Source organism: Gambusia affinis, linkage group LG01 (assembly GCF_019740435.1).
Source record: "Gambusia affinis linkage group LG01, SWU_Gaff_1.0, whole genome shotgun sequence".
Lineage (NCBI taxonomy): Eukaryota > Metazoa > Chordata > Actinopteri > Cyprinodontiformes > Poeciliidae > Gambusia > Gambusia affinis.
The window spans coordinates 29,886,496-29,905,494 of record NC_057868.1 but is presented as its reverse complement, the minus strand read 5'-3'; the positions used below and the strand labels follow the sequence as shown (position 1 = coordinate 29,905,494).

Here is an 18,999-nt window from a genome sequence, read left to right as displayed (position 1 = left end):
GGGTAGACTAGATGAGACGATCTTTATTTCAGTCCTATGATCGGACTTTAACTTTATGTTCCTCATTTTATTAACTTGTCATGTACAGAATATGTGTATCTCAATCCTTACTTAGTCACTGCATCGTTGCAGCCAAATATGGCCTCCCGCTATGTTGATGATTCACAAACTTCATGGGTTAGACTCTACAAGAAAGATTTGACATTTATTATTAGAAGATGATTTTGTAAAGATTTTTAAAGTGAAGGAGTGTATAATAAATAAATCGTAGTTAAGTAATGAAAAGACAAAATAAAAGGCACACTTTTTGATTCATACAAAAATGTAACATTACAGTAAATTGTATTTCTGCTGGCAGACTAGATGAGACGATCTTTATTTCAGTCCTATGATCGGACTTTAACTTTATGTTCCTCATTTTATTAACTTGTCATGTACAGAATATGTGATTAACTGGACTAAAATTTAACATTGTCACTAAGCTCTGTACTAGATATAAAAACTCATAAAAAAAAAAAATCAAAGGACATGATAAGAAAAAATATTTGCATGATATTCAAAAAAATGCATGAAATATCAAAATACAAAAATGTCCATTGGGATTTAAATATGAATAATTTCTAATGCCAAATTAAACAAACAAATGCCAAGCTAAATAGATTGCCAGTAACAATAGAGGAAAAAATGATGGTTCTTTTTTTAAAGTTATCTGCTTCCAACTTCAGAGGTTGAACACTCAAATTCCAACTTCACCAATCACATTTCAGTTCACATTTTAAAATGTCTACTATTCAAAGATAAGTTCCTTTAAGATTTACTTTTACAAACAAAAAAGGCTATTTATATCGAATAAAAAAAGAACTAAACAAATAATTATGAAGAAATTAATAAGTGATTAATTTCTGATACAGATGCTCCTCGGTTATAGGAATCAGCCTAACTGGAAATATGCTCTGTGTTTTATTAACTTACAAAACATGCTATGTTTTATTAACTTAACATGGATACATGACCGGAACAAATGAAGTTGGGGGAAATGACTAATAATCAGAATGCTAAAAACATATTTAGCATTCCTAAATACTTTTGAAGTAATTGTGTTTTAGTGTATTTGTTCACTTACTGGACATTATGATAACATCGACCTTTTTTGCTTTGTCTAACAAAATGGGTTCAATTATGGAAATTAGAGTTATTTATTTGATGCTATTTAATAGTAAGTCTTATGCAAATATACACAAATGTAATAAAATTAAAAAAATTAAAGAAATAAAAATTTTACCAAACAAAATTTAAATACAACCAAGCACATTTAGCTCACTGGTAAATGGCTGTAAGTTCATCCCAGGTGACTTCATCACTTCATTATAAGTTCACCCAGAGAAAATAGCTGATAACCTCCTGAGACAAGCCCATTACTGTTTATAGCCTATATATTCAAAACATGACCTAGTGGAAAAATTGTGCTGCAGTTTATAGTAAACAGCAGAGATAAGGGTCCATAAATGTGCTAATCTCTGCATGCGGTTATGAAGGTCACTTTGTGATCAGAAACAATGCACAGAAATGTCAAATGCTGTTTTGTTATTTAGCAGAAATACACAGCATGCTCATGGCTTATTACATTTTCTTTGCACCATTTAGGAGCTGATAATTTCTACGATGCAGTCGAAGATATGATTGGCTACAGACCAAACCCGTGGATGAAATGGAGCTGGACCTTCATCACTCCTGTCCTCTGCATGGTGAGACAGACAAATATGACTTCATTAGAACCATGTGGATTCATCTACAGATGTTGACAGTCTACAGAGCTTCTGCTTAAGGCAACATGTTTTGTTTTTGTTTTTTCCCTTTAGGGTTGCTTTGTTTTCTCCCTGGTAAAGTACAAACCACTGACCTACAACAAGGTGTATGAGTATCCCGAGTGGGCCATTGGCCTGGGCTGGTGTTTGGCTTTGGCCTCTATGATCTGCATCCCAATGGTGATGGTCATCAAGATCTTGCAGTCAGAAGGACCTCTCATAGAGGTGAGCTGATTGAGTTTATAAGCGACACTTTAAAGAAACAGTGTAAAAAAATGTCATTTTAAATTTCTCATAAGACAATCACTGTAGCTCCTATTAAGTTTATTTAAAAAATATTTTCAGTTTCTAAACATTAGCCCCAGCACGTTTTATAGTAAAAGTTTGAATATAAAGCAATGTTTTGATTCCTAACTGGAAATTTCCATGGTGAATTTTGAAATGATTAACCCACATTATGAGTAACCAGTTAGTATGAGTCAGCGGGCGATAAGCAAGCTTTATCAGGCAGTTTATATGCTATATAGATGAATTACAGATGTTGTCACTAAAAAAGTATTGGTCTGTTTAATTTTGGTCACTAGCAGACTTCAGGCTTTCCATGGAGATTCTACTACCCAATCACAGAATATTGATTAACCTTATTTTAAGATCCACTTATTGCAGGTCTTGACCTCCACGGGCCATATATATATATATATATATATATATATATATATATATGTGTATATATATAATTTAAGTGATACTTAAGTGGAAAGTGAAAAATTCTCCAGGGTGTTAAAAGGCTAACAGCTAATCAGTTGGACACTCCACGGTTTAGCTGATTTCAATAATTTAAAACTGTTAATTACTGTTAACAGTGATATATTAACATCCATAGAATGCAACTCTATATTAACAGATATTAACCATTTGCTTTTTTGTGAGGGATATTATAGGAAGCTGAATACAAGAGTCTGTCAGATTAGCTGTCACTCATTAGTCTGCTTGAATAATTTCCAAACAACTCCTATAGAGTATCTGCATAGAACAGCAACATGTCATCTGCAGTGGTTTTGAACAGATTCCAAAATTCTAAAGTTTCCTCAACTCAATGGAAAACTAATAGGAAGCTTAGTGGAAGGAAAGCCCATTTCAGAATGTGGGAATGAAATGCGGTGGAATAGAATCCAAACAAACAAGAAAATGGTGGTCTAATATTGGCTTAAAAATTTTTAAATGGGCAACAAAAAAAATCCAAAATGTACTGGAAAACAATTTAGACACAGAAGGAAAGTAAAAGTCAGGCAACAAATAATCATAGACAACAGAAAAAAAAGGGCATGGAGAGGAAATGGAAGGATCTTGCAAAGAGAGACATCAAAACTGACTGGCTTTTAACTGCTGGGAAGGTGATTGAGTGTCAAGAGAATCAGGTTCAACTAATTAGTAGCATGTAGTGCAGTTGGGTACATGACCTGAACAAATGAAGTTGGGGGAAATGACTAATGACTAGAGAAATTAGCACAAAGAGTTTGAAACAAGACAGAAAAAAGTTCTAACAAAGCTAAAAGCTAAACAGAGAGCCAAATATGGAAGGCTGTAAGTGGCAGAATCCCAAAGTAATCACAAACCCCAAAATGTTCAAAAAGCAAAACCAAACAAATAAAATAAATAAGTAAAATACTAAGACTTCTGAGTCATATCTTAGGGAACTAATGATTGTGTTTTCTTTTTTTGCAACTTTCTAAATAAACTTATCAAAAATTAAAATATGTTACGTTCAAGACTGATTGATTGGCTTCAGTAGTTAATCAATCATAGTTACGCATATCATTTTAAAGTGTTTTAACCAACATGTTTTGCATCTCTGGCTCTTTGGTTTTGGAACAGAATCCGTCAAATATTAATAGGCAAGATAGGCCTGACGTCACATTCTATTGTTACATGTTCATCTCAAACAGACCTTCTTAGACATATCCATCGTTGTCCGGGTAAATGAAAATGTCTTGATCAGTGTTGAACTAAGAAGTCTTTCATTTCCAAAAACGTTTGACGTCTCAAACTCAGTAGCTGCCTCTTTGAGCCTTGAAGGAGCCCTTGTTTCTGATGATCATTAGCCTAATGTCTCGTTTCCTTCCCCCTCCCAGAGGATCAAGGCAGTGGCGGCCCCGGCAAAGTCAGGCGTGAGCTCTCGCCCGAAAGAGTACAATTTGAAGAGCAGCGAGCTGACACAGCCTCTGGACCCGAACGGGAACAATGGCTTGATCAAGCCCACTCACACCATTGTAGAAACAATGATGTGAGCGCTCTCTGTGAGAGGAATAAGATTGATGTGCTTACTGTGTTATTATATTTTGCTAACTTTGATAAGGGTAGGTTTACATTGTCCAATATATTCGTATTAGAGATATCATGGTTTGATTTCTGTTAAGAGATATATTTTATTGTTATAATTGTTTTTCTCTTGTAATTTTTTTTTACTCTACTGACTTTGACAATGTTACAAATGTTGCTGTAGTTCGCACTGATCTCAGTTAAAGCAGTATTTTTAAATAGAACCTGTTCAATGTTTACTACTTTTCTGTTGATTCCGAGGAGATGAAGAATTCGAAGAAGGCACAGGAAATACTGTAACTCACTTCTCATGAATTTAAGTCACAAAGTGGGCAATTTGCTGAAAAATGACTGAAACTATCTAAATTATTCACGTGATTGTGATTTCTTATACAAAATGCTCTCAGATTTCAGTTGTTCAGACCATAACAGAGACAACATGGGACATAAACTCCTTCAGTTACAGAATAAACAAGGCCTTGGCTTGTTCAAACAAAAATGCAGCCTAAAAAGAAAGTAAAATATTTTTAAAAGAAAGAGAAAAAGAGTTGAGAAAGAAAAAGTAAAGGGAAGAGGTGTTTTTAGAGTATGTGTATCCTGCCTCTGTGACTTCTTAGTCAGCCCCAGTGCATTTATTGAAACCTTTCTTTGCACTTTATGTCGTATCACCTTTAATGTAGAATTTTCTCTTATTTAAGAGAAAATGTTTTTAGCTTTTAACTTTTTGATATTAACTTTGACACAGAGCATCTAGTTTTTGGCCTGCTAAAAATAATGACAGAGTAGGACTGTATCAAATACTCAGATTTTTAAAAAATCATTAGCGGGCTCTGTGAAGACGTCGTTTTGTCATGTTACTTTTATTCTGAAATACCTGACAGTTATCTCCATTTTGCTGATTTCAGCAGCAGGTTTGCTCTACGGGACATCTGGATTGCAGCCTGTAATACTAAACTGTGTTTGTGTTTTAGAATTGAAACTGTTAAAAATTCACATATGCCTTTTTCTGACAATTTTTCACTGTGCATCACCTGAACATCATCACAGAATCTACTGAAATGTGTTTCTCCAGGATAGACCATCTAGAATCTTTACTGCACCTCTTCAGTGTGCAACAACGACATATAAATTGCATCCTTTGCCCATTGAAAATACATGATAATTTTGACTGATTGGCTGATGCAACTGGATACAAAGCTTAAAAAAAATAATTGTTTTCCTCAAACGTGTGCAAGAGCCACTGGATTATCTTGCTGCTTTTGCTACTTGGAAACTCTGATGTACCAAAGCATTTCTTTTTGTCTCAAAGTTATCCCCTTCAAGATGCATATTGCATCATGTCTATATAAATAAAATAAACATATTTTCCTTGGATTGTTTGTGCGCAGTTTCCTTTACTCTGTATTACATATTGTTTGAAAAGTAGACATTACTTATAGAGGTACAATCGTCATCTCAAGCAGACTACAGCAGCCCAAACATCTGTGTTGGTATTTCTGGAGTTCAGAAATACAGTTGGCCATGGCGTTCTGATTGACAGACTGGAAAAGGGGATGAGGTTGTTGATTATTCTATTAAATTTGTTCTGATTCTACTTGATAAACCAAGACTATTTTAAATCCGAGTAAACAAAGATCACATCTGGGGTTCTTCAAAGCTCCAGCTTTGGACCACTTTTATTCCACATCTATACATGCTCACCCTAACTCTGATGATCAAATATTGCAACATTTCTTCCTATACACAATCTAACACAACTGTATTTTTTTTTAGTATTATTACATAGGTACAGTCAGTTACAGCCGAAATGTGTATCCATAATTTTAAGAAGCTGGTAAGTCAGACTTGTCTGTTTTAACGCAGAAAAGGCAAGTGGTTTGTTTCTTCCTTTTCTACTTTAAAACAAGATCTCGATATCAGTACTTGAATGGAGTTAATGAGGGTGAACAAACAAGTAGCATATGTTTCTGAATCCATCTCAGACAGTACATCAGTCTACTAATATCAAAACACCACCAGAGTACAGGGTTCCCATCAAAAGACACAGAAACATTTATGGGTGTGTTCACCTTCATTATTGTTAAATTATATTATTGTGTCTCAAATGGTCTCAGCAAAAAAAATAAAATCCTTCCAGAAGCTGCTGCTCATCCAAATGCTCCTACCAGAGTTCTAACCACCACTAGATTAATGGGTCATGTTACACCAGTGTCACTACATTAAGACATCTGTTCTCAACATAAACCTGCTTAGTGTTTCTATGACAAGAAAAAGTGAGAAGACAGTCTTTAGTTTCTATACTCTTCGGCTTTCATTCAAATTCCCCAGTACCCGAGCTGTGCAGAAACAGTTTTGTCTCATTTAAGAGTTTACTAGTAGGGCAGTTTTACTATGAAGGAAAAATACTTTAGTTCACTTCCATTATGCCAGATCTGTTTGTATGAAATTTGCATTTGTTTTGCGTGTGATTATTAAATCCTAAATTCCTTCAGTGTATTTGTTGTCTTTGATGTTTGGTTTACTTTTGTTTTTCTTTAGTCTCCCGAAAGATGCCTAGAAGAGTCGTGGTGCTAGCCAAATGAATCACTCCTGTTCATTCAAATTTACTGTGAACATTAATCATAATGTATCTGAGTCATCCTGCATGCTTCATCTTGCCCCATAAGTGAAGTACAAGAACAAATTTAAAGCTTTTATGTTTCAAGTTCACCACCTATACAACTAAATTCACAGTTGTAAAAACTATGAACTAGTCATTTTAGATTCAAGTGTATACATTATTACTTAATCTGAGATATGTGGCTGAAATTTACAAGTGAAATAAGGATTTGGTAACTGGTATTAAATTAACAGACTTATGACTGGATGATCACAATTTCATCTGAATCAAACAGAGGTTAGGATACATTATTCATTTGGTTTTACATTTGTTATAAATCCAATACAGTTGTCTTGTAACTGGCCAACTGAAGGATATTTCTTGTAAAACTGTTTCCATATAGATAAACATAACTGAATCATGAACAAAGATCATTACATTCATTTTTGGCTAAAAAGGAAAAAAAACTGATTTGTTTCAGCTCTGCAGAATAATTGGGTTACAGAGTACACTTTCTAAAAGTTGGACACTTGTATTACAGTTTTATAACTTTATTACAATAAAAAAAACTGGACTGCTTGCTAAATTAAAATCCAATAAATATTAGTGGTCAATTTGACCAAAACATACAAATTCACAGAAGATTTGGAATAAAAAAAAAAAAAATAAAAAAAAAATAAAAGTACAGAAACACATTCAGGTTAGCTTGCACAAAGATCCTGAAACATTATAAACCTTTACAAAAAGAAAAAAAAAGGACACTGCACACCATAATGCATTTAACAGTTTACAAAAAAGTTGCAATACTAAGAGAAAACCTTTAAAACAGGCATCGACATTGAAATTTCATAAGTCTGAAACAAGCTGACCCAACTATAAATTTGCCTCGGAGGCTGCTACAAATGGGACACTAATATCATATTCACACCAGCCACCACATGACTTAATGTAATCTTTCAGATCAGTGCGTTTGTTTTATTACGAAAAGAATGAATTACCACATCCTACTTTTAAACTAAAAATGTGCACTCTCACAAAGTTCCCTGTAAGAACATAGAAAATGTTAAGGATTTGCATACATCCTTAGAGTTTTGTGTTAGAAAGAGCAGATTGTGCAGAAAAGTTGTGAAAATTGAATTTGAACTCTTCAGAAAAAAAAAACAAAGTAAACATGAAGAAGGGGTGTTTGAACATGTGCAAAATTAACATGACCTATGTCTTTGTAAATGTGACAAAAGCAAATATTGAAAAAAATAAAAAAAGAAGTGGACATTAAAAGAAATCATTTGTGCACACATACATCACTCTGGAACGATTCAGAGGATAATCATAATTCAAGTGTCATAAACAGGTTCAATTGACCTCAAGTGTTTTTGTGGCATTAAAATATAGGGTTGTTGGCAGGTATCAGAAATTGCTCAGGACTATTCGAGGGCTCATCTGCTTTTTAGGGCAGCCAGTGCTGAGCAGAGGCCAGAAACCGAGGCAGTGAGCCAACCCATGGCTGAAATAACTCAAATAAGTGCAATGTTCCTTGATCTCACCAACACCTGGTGTCTCAATATTAGTGCTTTCCATGCACATAAATCAGTGCATTCCTTGTGGAAAATAAAACCAGTGGCAACAGGAACGTTAAATATATTAGATCTTTAGCTGTGAGTGTGCACATTATGCGATCCTGCAGAGTGAAGACATGTGCGTTGACGTCCTGGCCCCCGTCAGAAGCAATGACTCTTCTGTTATATAACCCTCCATGTGTCTGCGCCTCTGGCGAGGAGGGGGGGCAGGAGGGAGGGAGTGATAGGGGACTCTGTTCTGAAGCCTCAGTCTCCAAAGAACTAAATCATCTGAACACAGCAGTGACCAAAAGCAACAGTCGTGTAATGCTGAGTGAGAGAGAAATGCTCTGAGGCAGAATGTGGTTGTTCCTGTGTGCAGAACACGAGCGTAAAGGTCCGTCAGAGAGCTACAATGTGACAAACTGAACCACGTGTGTTGCATGTGTGAGGTCCCAGCGCTGCCGTGTTCCACTTTCATCCCCGTGTTCACAGGGCGATGCTGTTGGTCCTGTAGTTGGCAAAGCAGAGAAGCGAGCTAGAGGGGTCGTCACAGTTGTTGGGCAGCTCCGTGTAAACGCCTGCCAGTGGATTCCTGCTAATGACCAGATCCAGGCAGTCTCCGGCCTCCATAATTAGAGGCACAGTGAGACAACAGTCCAAGTCCCTGGTCCTCACACGGTTCACCTGGAAGACCACAACCACCAATTAACATTCAACTTTGCATTTGTTTAACCCATTAAACCTGAAGTGAAGTGTTTCTTGTTTCTTTGGGGTTAAAAGCTCATCACAATGCTTCTCAAATCTTTTTAAGCTAGTAGCACATTTTCAGAGTGCAAAAACACAGAGTTTCACATCGGGACTTTGATTTTTTTTTTTTCAGTTTGTTGTCAATTTGATTATGTATTTAAAGATATATACATAAAACACTTAGGTTTTTGTGGCAGAAGCAAACAACGTAAAACATGTGGGGCAGTGGTCCCTAAAGACCAGAACTGAGAACCTCTGCTTTAGGTGGGGCAGGGCTTGTTGACGATGTGGATGGAGATACAAACAGTAAATAGTGGCGAGTTAATATGTGCTATGCATATTTCTGAAGATGATAGAAGGCTGAAAGAGAGTGAAACTGTATCTCAGTATAGTTTAAAATGCACACACTCATGCAATCAGGTTGTAGCAGTTTTTGGTGTTATTTTCCGTCTTCGTGTTTGTTTGTTTTTTGCCCACTCAAGTTGTATGGACTGTGTGAAATTATCAAAATCTCATGTCTTGCTAAAAAATGGTATTTTAATGGGGCAGTGTTTACTTTTAAAAGCAACATGATTTAAGTAAGTTTGTCGGACTCGGCAGAGCATGCCGATTATTCTAATGAGCTCTGCACCAAGTTATTTCAGCTTTTTTCCCCCCTCATACGGTTTTAACCTGTTCAAAAAGAAATGGTACCTGAAGTATCCGGTCATAAGGTTTCAGACCAGCTTGTGCAGCTGGGCCGTCTGGCCTTATCATGTTGACATAAACTCCTTTTTCCAGGAGCCCATCTGATACACTGAAACCAAAGTCATGGCTCTCAGGATCCTTCCTTACAGAGACCTGCAAACATGAAACAATTACAGTTGCACACATGCATATGAAGCAGTATGGAATATTTCAATTTAACAATTTTGACAGTGTACTGCCAGTCACTGGAAACTGGGCTAAATGGTTACTCCAGACTGACACTAACACTTTGTTTCCTTTAGCTTATGTGGAAACACTAAACAGTTGGAGAAACCAGAGCTTTATGCCTCCAAATTATGTGTTTTGCTTTGGAAGAACAGCAGATTTATCCATAATCAAACAACAGCTTCAAGGTGGCATTTAGATGACTTTCCATGACATGAGAAAAGTTGTATCAACTCCAAATAGGATTATTACTCAGTGGAGGACAGTCATGTGTTTCTTTATTGCTAGCCAAACATAACCTGAGGCAGGCGGCTACAGGTGTGTCAGGGAATTGCTGATACATTGCGCACAGTTTCAGGTGAAGCTGCCAGATCCTTTTTTTTTACTGTATTAAAAGCAATTTGATTTTTAGATTTTTTTAATAATAATAATGTGAACATTGTGTGTGTGAGCCATTGCCTGGTGTAACATTTCCTGTTGTGCGTCTTGTGAATTTTGGCGGTGATGTCGAACACTGTTTCATATCAGTGTTCAACACTGAACACGTGCTATGATGTAGCAAGTTTTTCTTTATTATTATTCATTTGTACGGTTGATTCCTGTTTCACGTTTTTCCTTCCTAGCAACGTTTCAATCGAAATGATGGAACATGTTTTAATAATCATGACTCTTCTCTTGTGATACCAGTCTGTTTTCTTTGCTCCTATAATTTGTTAATTCTGGTGATCCTGTCCTAGTTCAGTTACTGTAAAAGAAGTAAAGGAGACACAAGCGGGTCTGAGATGGTGCTTCGCTGAAAACATATTTGGTTGTGTGGAAATCAGTCAGTGGGGGTCAAAAAACATGTGGACAGCGCAGAGTCTCAGAAACATGATGTTTGCATGCCCCCCGTTTTCTGTTTGGAAAAATGTGTAAAAACGAAGCAGACGTCCGATGTTCTATAGCCAGCATCTGTGCTGGTGGGAGTTATTTATATTAGGCCTCAACGCATGGGGGGGACTTAGGTTATAGTATGTTTGCATTCAGATCTTGACATGGTTCATAATGCAGAAAAACAAATTTATAGGGTACTTATTAAATATTCATATAAAGTGATATATTTTTTTTTATTATTATATTTATTTTAATGTCCAATACTGGCAATAGTTACTCTGTTTAAAAACAACGTTTTAAATCCCACTGGTAAAAGTACTTGGGTTAGTGCACTATAAGATATATTTTCAGCATTTTCACTCATCTTATGAAGCCTTTTGTAGAAGTAAACATGCATTAAGCCTTTTTCTTCTCCAACTGTGGATGAGGCGCACATCCTCAATTCACCTTCTGCAGTGCCAGGGATGAAGGGGACAGAATGTCAGAGGGGTCCCCTTTGGCCCTGGATAATCCATCTCTGGCTCCTGTCGACATGATCAGGCTTTTGTTTTTAGACCCGTGGATTCCTTCCGTCTTTATTGGACTAATCTCAGAGAGCGACACTGAGTTTTCACTGGTCTTGGTCTCCTCCAGGTACAGACTGAGAGTGCTGCCTGTCATAGAGGCCTGGAAGAGTCGACATGGACAGGAATTATTTCAATATGATTTAGTAAACCAAAACAAAAAAGTAAATAAATGAAGCATGCATATGTTTTCTAATGCAGCCTAGTATGCAAATTAGGAGCCGAGGCGTTGTGCAAAACCCTTCCTTGGTCAATCTGGCAGCAGGTGCCCGGCTTGTCTTGTCAGATTTAATAAGCGATTACTCACTGATGGTTATCATAATGCTTCATCAGGCATGTTCATTAAAGCTGTGATAAGCCCAAGGAATCAGAAGGACAAAGCAGATGGAGGCCACCTACTTCTAGTTCCCTGAGAATCCCAGACTGGCCACAGGTCTCGAGGTCCTGTAGAGCCTGGGACCAGAAGCTGTCGTCCTTGTTCAACGTGCCATGGCAGCGAGGGGGGCTGACGAATCTATGACAGTGCAGGAACCATAACATAAGAGCAGCCCTGCAAAGTCTGGAGGGGACTGCTGCATAGAAAAGCAGCATGGGAAATGCAGTTTCTTTTGGCTGCTGCACTGGAGAGCCCCAAACATTAAAAGAAAAACAAAAAGTTTCATTCTTTTTTTTTTTTTTTACTGTAAACTGGCTCAAGAAGGGACTGAAAGGAGTCCGACTAGATTTAGAAAAAAAAAAAAGCAGGAAAGAAACGTAACAAGTTCATAAGGGTCAAGCTTGAGGAGACATGAGGCAGATGTATCCTTAAGTCTTTTAGTTGCTTTCAGAGGAAAATGTTTTGCATTTTGTGTGGATAAGGGATGACAGGGCATCTGATTGTGACACCAGAGAGCTTGCGAACAGTTAATAAAGCAGATCAGAGATAGAATACCTGAGAAAGAAGAAAAAAAGGACAGATTGGAAAAGCACACAACGTGTATGCACACAACATGATAAAACAGGTGCAGAGAGCTTTCTCAATGAAAACAACATGTTTAGACAAAGAATACAGCTCTGATCAGAGTTACTGTTCTCTGTTCCACATCAAAGCTACCAGCAATTTAAAGTCAGATTTAAAGTGCATGTCAGTTAATGTTCACTATTACAACCATTTAAAAACTTGGTTTTTTTTTTATATCAAATTTAATTTGTGCAACTAGCTGTTTACTTTGGCTCATTTCAAACCCTTTGAAATCATTTGAGAAAATTTCACTCGCCACTCAAGTCTTGAGTGACAGAAGATGCACTAATATGCAAATAAGTAGACAACTTGGACTCAAACGCGCTACCTCAATAAAGGAAGATAAATGAGACAAGAGGAAGTACCACTACTTTACCAACTGAACCAAAGTTCATTCAAAACCTGTAGACTATTAAAATATGAAAGAGAGCTTAAAGAGTTCAGTTGCACAAAGACAAATTTGAAACAGTTTTTAAATGGTTGTAGTAGTGAGCATCTTTGCAAATAGATGAAATAGTGCGTGTTTATTTTTGGAAGAACTGAAAACTTAGCATTAAGTTTCTAGGTTTTTCTGATCTGACCAGAACTGTATCTTTTAGACAAAGGAAAATATATATATAAAGAAAATAATATAAAAAAACAAAACAAAACATGAAAATCACCACCTAAAGATACGTTGGCACAGATGTTGACAATGAGGGAACTTTAAATATTCTACATACTGCCAGTGTAACATGTAGCATAAATATTCGATTTGATTCAACACAGCAATATCAGTGCACCTTATGATATTGCGATAACTCTAACCTAAAGGTATAAACTTGTTCTCACTTACTGCAGATGAAGCCAACATACTATTGTAGCTTAAATATCATACAACCCATTGCCAATGTCCACATTTTTCAAACTGTGAAACAGCATTTGGTGCATTTTTTGGTTTACAAATATTGATTCATGGTTTGCAGTCACAACATCAACAAGAACAAACCTGAAACGCTTTTAGAAACAGCATATGAATAAATACAAATAATTGGACCATTGTTGTTGAACAAGATATTTCTTCTCAGTTGCTAGGAAACATAACCTCAGCCCTCGGGACTCACCCAGGTATCTTGTCCCACTCATCCTCAGTGAATCCTCCATCGTACAGCCCTGCTTGCAGTCCCAAAGCTCCAGAGCTGGAGGGTGTGTGGCTTCTGTGCTTCGGGCGCCTCCAGTCAAGTGGATTTAGGAGTAAATCAGACGTTTTATGCAGATATAGCCCTGAAAGAAAAATATATTTTTTCCCCCCCTTTTCTTTACAGATATTTTACATTTTTGCTCTTTTGTGCAGATCAAACAAATGTTAATATCCTACAAACACAAAATCTTTTAGTCTGCTTCATGTTGCCAGACAGGTTCTGTTTAAGTAATTTTCTGATTCTGCATGTCTAGAGGTGATCAGGCCTGGTTGTGCCTGATGAAATGAATGTCTAACATAAAGAAAAATAATCACAGTTTATGACGCAATAATAAATTACTGAGGCCGTCTTTGAAAACTGCTGCTTTTTGTTTTTAACTCAGATTATTTTTGACATTAAAATTCCTTTGATGACTTGAAATATGTGTGTGTGTGTGTGTGTGTGTGGCCTAGAATAATAAAAGCAGAAGAATTTAATATTGGGGTGAATATTTTTTCACTGTCCTGTGCTCAAGCACCCACCTTGGCTAATGTAGCCTGCATCAAACGCCGCACTGTCCCAGGAGCTCATGGCTGAGTCTATGCTGGGAACATTGGCTGAGTAGACCTCTGAGAGTTTGCTGGTTTTTTGGGAATCTGTTAGTTCATCCTCTGGATCGCTTAGAAAGCCGCCTTCTCTGTCTGCCAACCGCCGACACTCAGACTCTGGGAGTAAAAAGCAGAGCAAGTACTTAGGAAAGATAATTTTCTTCTTTATAATTCTTTTGAACTTCCTAATTTTAAGTTAAGTTTTAGTTTTGTTTGCTTTTGTTTCCATTCATGTTTGTTTGCCAACATCTTGGAGTGTTGGGTCATTTTTGACAACCTGAGTTAACTTTAGAAATAGATTTTTGAAAAATAGAGACATGCAAGCAGAAATATAAGAAATGTCAAACAGGCCTCCATAAACACAGAATCAAAAGAATTTGTATGCCAAGATATGTCTTAATTTTCCACAAAGCAAGCTATTTTTTGTTTTAAATCCTTTTAAATTACTTTTCAATTTAGTCATTTGAAAGTTGAACAGTTTCCATGTAGATCAATAGGAAAGCAAATAATTCAAAAAGGAGATATATACGGTCAGCTTGTTTTTTGATTTTGAGGGTGACGGACTCCCCAGCCATCTGCAGTAGATGGATGGCCTCGCTCAGAGGCTTCCCTTTAAGGCTGACCCCATTGATGGCCAGAACTCGGTCTCCTATGTGGATGGCCCCGGTTCTGCAGGGACAGGAAGGCAGAGGAGAAAGAGTTACCAGATTATACCAGACAGCAACAACAGAGCTGGTTGGAGAATCCTGTCAGACTGCCAGCAATTGGACACAGATAGAAACAAAGAGGCTTCTTGTTGCTGAAAGAAACCAGCCAGCTATTGTTCAAACATCTCATTTGTTATCTAAAAGAACAAGAAAAAAAAATCCATCAGTAACAGCAAACAAGCATCACATGGTCTTAAACCTGCTCTTTGCTCACCTTTCTGCCAGACCTTTCTTGGTAAGGCCAGAAATGACGATGGGGTCGAAAGGTTCCTCTGTGCCAGATATCGTGATGCCCAGGGGTCCGTTAAACCTCTTCAGCTCAACTGTGTAGATTATGGAGCCTGACATCTCCAGCTCATCTACAGCAAAAAGCACACAAATACCCTCAGGCGCATAAAAGGTGTAATAAATTCCTTTAAGATGTGTAATAAAACACAGACGCCCCTCAGTTAGAGCTTGATTGCTGGCTTAGGAATCAAACAAGGCTTGTAAACCTTTGCAGCCTGGTTATCATCCTTTACACCAAATAGTTGTGTGCCAGGACCAAAAAGTGGAAGCTGAGAAATGCTTGACACCTTGATTATAAGGTACTTTGCTTAAGCATTCATTCCGCCTGAGCGGTTTCACATTTAGCCAAATTGTGTCGTTAGTTGGGATTTTATATGAGAGCAGCACAAAGTAGATCACAGCTGATTTTTATAGGGGAAAGACACAAGGCTTAACGTTTATTATACAATCAATCCACCTTTGCCAACATTTTCACACAAGCTTTGAAAATCTTTCATCTACTGAAGAAGGCAGCCCACAGCATGATGCTGTCATCACCTCATGTCAACAAGGGGATGATGTTTTCTGGATGATGAATTTTGGTTTCTGAACACGGGGTTTTGCATGAAGGCCAGAAAACGAGTCTTCTTTTCAACTACAATTTTCTTCCATCAAAGTCTGAATTGTGGACGACAAAACTAACAGTTATCCTATTGACAGATTCTACCCAACTGAGCAGTGCATCTCCTCCAAAATGACCATGGTCCTGTCACCTGATAATGACCATGTCTGTAAATTTGCAGTTGTACCAACTCCTATTTTTTGGGGTTGGTTTAAACAATGCTCTGTGTTTAAACAGGATACTGTAAAAGCCAATGATTTTCTGTCTTTATCCCTGACCTGTCTGCTTCTGTTCCTTGGGCTTTGCACTCTGACAAAGTCCCTCATAAAACAATTGTGTTATACTAAAGTTTAATTTCACATAGCTGGTATATTTTCCAATTAAGTTATTTCTGAGGTTGGTTTGTTGCAATGAGTTTTAGGCATCACATTAAAGGAAGCTGAATGCAAATGCAGATCATTCATACACTTCACAATTACACACTACGTTGCGTTGGTATGTAGTATCAACCAAGTGATTGATTTTAAACTATTGTTACATTATACATTTAGTCCAAATAGGGCTTTTTAAAGGCAACACGTTGCTCTCTGCTGTGTGTAGAAATATGAAGTCAAGACATTTTGCACAGCCATAGATCTTGTATCATGAACTGGAGGAATGCTCTTTTTGTTTACTTTGAACATTAATATTTTATGAGGGGGATCCCTGTACCAATGTTGTCCTCGTCCTTCTGGATCCGCAGTTTGACCATATCTTCGGCCTGGTGCAGGACATGCATGGCGTCCTCCATGGTGCAGTTCTCCAGGCGTACAGAGTCGATGGCCAGCAACCGGTCCCCGGGCTCCAGAGTGCCTGTTCTAGAGCAAGATGATCACAACCATTAACCTGGACCAGACGCAGCATCTGCAGAATCCTCTTAGCCTCAGTGGGATCTGTGGGGGTGACCGTAACCTCACCCTAAACCTAATCGACCCCGACCCCGCCTGAAATGTAGCTGCCCTACTGATCTAGTTATGATGGCTCAATCCTATTAGGCCTCTGCTACACAGCAGACATATCTATCTGGTCCATGAGCAAGTCAGTGTAAACCTTGAGGAACATCGTCTCTGATGTGACCAGCAGTATCCAACTGTGGGAAATGTAAATATATGCATGATGGAACCCACCTGTGTGCTATGCTTCCTTTCTTGATGTCTGAGATGATGAGGGGTTTGCCAGGTTTCTTACTTGCTGGTAAAAATGGGGAAAAAAATGTTTTATTATATGTAGCAGCATAAAAGAACAGAGAAGATTCTGAAAAATCAATCATTTTGTAATTTCTTTCTGTGGCACCTTGGCTTTCCCTTTAGTGTTTTTTTGTTCCCAGAGGTAGTTGAAGCAGAAAAGCTAATGAAGGACACTGGTACAGACCAGTATTATTCAGAGGTAATGAGCTATGTGCCTCCATGTTTTAACAAGTCTCGGTTTTATGGATCAGGGAACTCAGACTCCACGACTTGAAAGTGATGTAGTGTGATTGAGCAACACTGCCCCCTGCTGACAGTCCCTCAGACTTACCGCTGATGGTGATGCCTAGCTCCACTCCTCTACGCTTCGGTAGTTTGACGTGGAAAGTGCCACTGCTTGGAACAACAGACTCTAATTTGGATTCAAACAAAGAAAACAAACAAACAAGAAAAAAAACAACAACAAAAAAAAACAAAGGTGAAGCTTAACCAGACTTTACGTCTTATCGTGAACATTTTTTAGTAGGTTATACCTGCAACATCAAACTCAACCTCCACTGTAACTTTGTTTGCCAGAGCAGAATCTCTGAGCAGCTGATGAGCTTCTTCCAGAGTGCCATCTTCAGTCGGGATCCCATTGATGGACAACACTCTGTCTCCAACTTGCAACAGTCCACACCTATGTACAAAAAAAAAAAAGAAAAACATACAAATGAAATGTATGTATCTATTAAATCAAATGAAGGTTGTACAAGAAAGGAAAAAAAAATATGTTGAAGACAAAGCAGAAAAAAAAGCATATGTAGAAATAAAACATAAATTAAAATATAAAGAGAAAGTCCAATAAAAAATAGATGAAACACAAAAACATTCAAATAAAACAATATAAATGTAAGTCGAGTAAACAACAAAATACATAGTAAATTTTGAGGAGCAATGAGGATGAATGAGAAAATAAAAAATTACAAATAAACAACGGAAATACAGACAGGAAGATGTCTGTAAAATGTGCAGTTATACAAATCAAAAACTGGTATATTTGTAAATAAGCAGAGATCATTTTCAATTCATAAAAAGATGAAATGCATAAATTATACTTCATAGTGGCTTGAGGTCCACACCATCTAGTCAAATTAAACATGTTAGTTATATATTGTATGTGTCTCCTACCTAGATTTTGTCTTCCTCTTGTGGCAGCAAGAGTAACTACATGGCAGCGTGTGCTTCTGGTGTTCTGCTGTTGACAAAAAGACTCACTATTCTGAGTTTTTCCGATCAGATTGTTAATCAAAAGGGAGTGAATTTTTAAAAACTGCTAGGGTTTCGTTTGCTCCTTTTAGAGCTCTGTAGTGGAGTCCTACTTTTCTCTTCTTCAGCTCTACTGACATAAACATCATGATCAAAGCAACAGGATAAGAATTTTACCAGCAGTAGCAGCAGAAACAAAACTGTGGTGAGGATCAACTTATTGCAGACTAGATCTTGCAGCTCCAACTCTGCACATCAGAGCAGTTACTAAAAGCAGCATGTATGAAGTCAAATGGAGTCCCACAGAGTTGGCGTGAACACCTTTCTGGTATCTTTAAATCAGCTTCAAAGTGATCTCACCAAGGAAGCACTGATGTCTGGAGGAGGTAGGACGCATAAACAAGATGACACCATTAAAGAGACCCCAAACTGTGCAGGAAACATTAAATGCTGTCAACTGAAATTAATTCACTGAAAACTGAAGCTCGTTGACCTTGCATTGGAGGCTGAGGCACTAAAATCACAGTGGGCTGCTGTACTTTAGTCACTCATGTCAAACTGCTTCTGGACTAATCATGTTACAGGACCCGGGGGACACGGCCCCGCGCTGCCGACACACACATCATTAGTCTTGTAGGACAGACTCTATAAACTGGCCTCATTTAAGATGTGTGCTAACTACACAGCACCATGTACCACTTCCTGAATTAATACGCCTCATTCTGCCTTCGACCAATGAAGACGAGACATCAAAACCCCTTTTGTGTTTAATGCATCACTGATT

The 18,999-nt window shown here is 37.5% G+C and overlaps 2 protein-coding genes across 7 annotated transcripts in view; one reads left to right on the top strand and one right to left on the bottom strand.

The window, feature by feature from the left end:
- Positions 1-585: 585 nt before the first annotated feature.
- On the top strand, positions 586-5,498 carry LOC122837970 (sodium- and chloride-dependent taurine transporter-like). Its single transcript, XM_044128196.1, has 3 exons — positions 586-1,745; positions 1,860-2,030; positions 3,938-5,498. The coding sequence occupies exons 1-3, from the start codon at positions 1,677-1,679 to the stop codon at positions 4,091-4,093; spliced, it is 396 nt and encodes a 131-aa protein (XP_043984131.1). The 5' UTR covers positions 586-1,676; the 3' UTR covers positions 4,094-5,498.
- Positions 5,499-5,782: 284 nt separating this feature from the next.
- Positions 5,783-18,999, bottom strand: part of LOC122837871 (glutamate receptor-interacting protein 2-like) — a 35,796-nt gene continuing 22,579 nt past the window's right edge. For 5 of the 6 annotated variants that reach the window (XM_044128170.1, XM_044128173.1, XM_044128172.1 and 2 more), the window contains exons 13-24: positions 17,501-17,646; positions 17,299-17,379; positions 16,908-16,971; positions 16,453-16,598; positions 15,067-15,211; positions 14,675-14,814; positions 14,080-14,262; positions 13,481-13,640; positions 11,777-11,891; positions 11,262-11,480; positions 9,723-9,869; positions 5,783-8,966 (exon numbers count right to left, since the gene is read on the bottom strand). In XM_044128170.1, the coding sequence (XP_043984105.1) occupies positions 8,769-8,966; positions 9,723-9,869; positions 11,262-11,480; positions 11,777-11,891; positions 13,481-13,640; positions 14,080-14,262; positions 14,675-14,814; positions 15,067-15,211; positions 16,453-16,598; positions 16,908-16,971; positions 17,299-17,379; positions 17,501-17,646 (1,744 nt within the window). In that variant the 3' untranslated portion in view covers positions 5,783-8,768. Of the gene's footprint in view, positions 8,967-9,722; positions 9,870-11,261; positions 11,481-11,776; positions 12,309-13,480; positions 13,641-14,079; positions 14,263-14,674; positions 14,815-15,066; positions 15,212-16,452; positions 16,599-16,907; positions 16,972-17,298; positions 17,380-17,500; positions 17,647-18,999 lie in introns of those variants that run through there. The other variant, XM_044128176.1, reaches the window with a different exon arrangement.

Excerpts from the sequence above, each read along its gene's own strand:
- LOC122837970 (XM_044128196.1), top strand. The coding sequence starts at position 1,677 with ATGATTGGCTACAGACCAAACCCGTGGATGAAATGGAGCTGGACCTTC. Across the intron at positions 1,746-1,859 it reads TCACTCCTGTCCTCTGCATG|GGTTGCTTTGTTTTCTCCCT; the intron begins GTGAGACAGACA and ends TTTTCCCTTTAG. Across the intron at positions 2,031-3,937 it reads CAGAAGGACCTCTCATAGAG|AGGATCAAGGCAGTGGCGGC; the intron begins GTGAGCTGATTG and ends TCCCCCTCCCAG.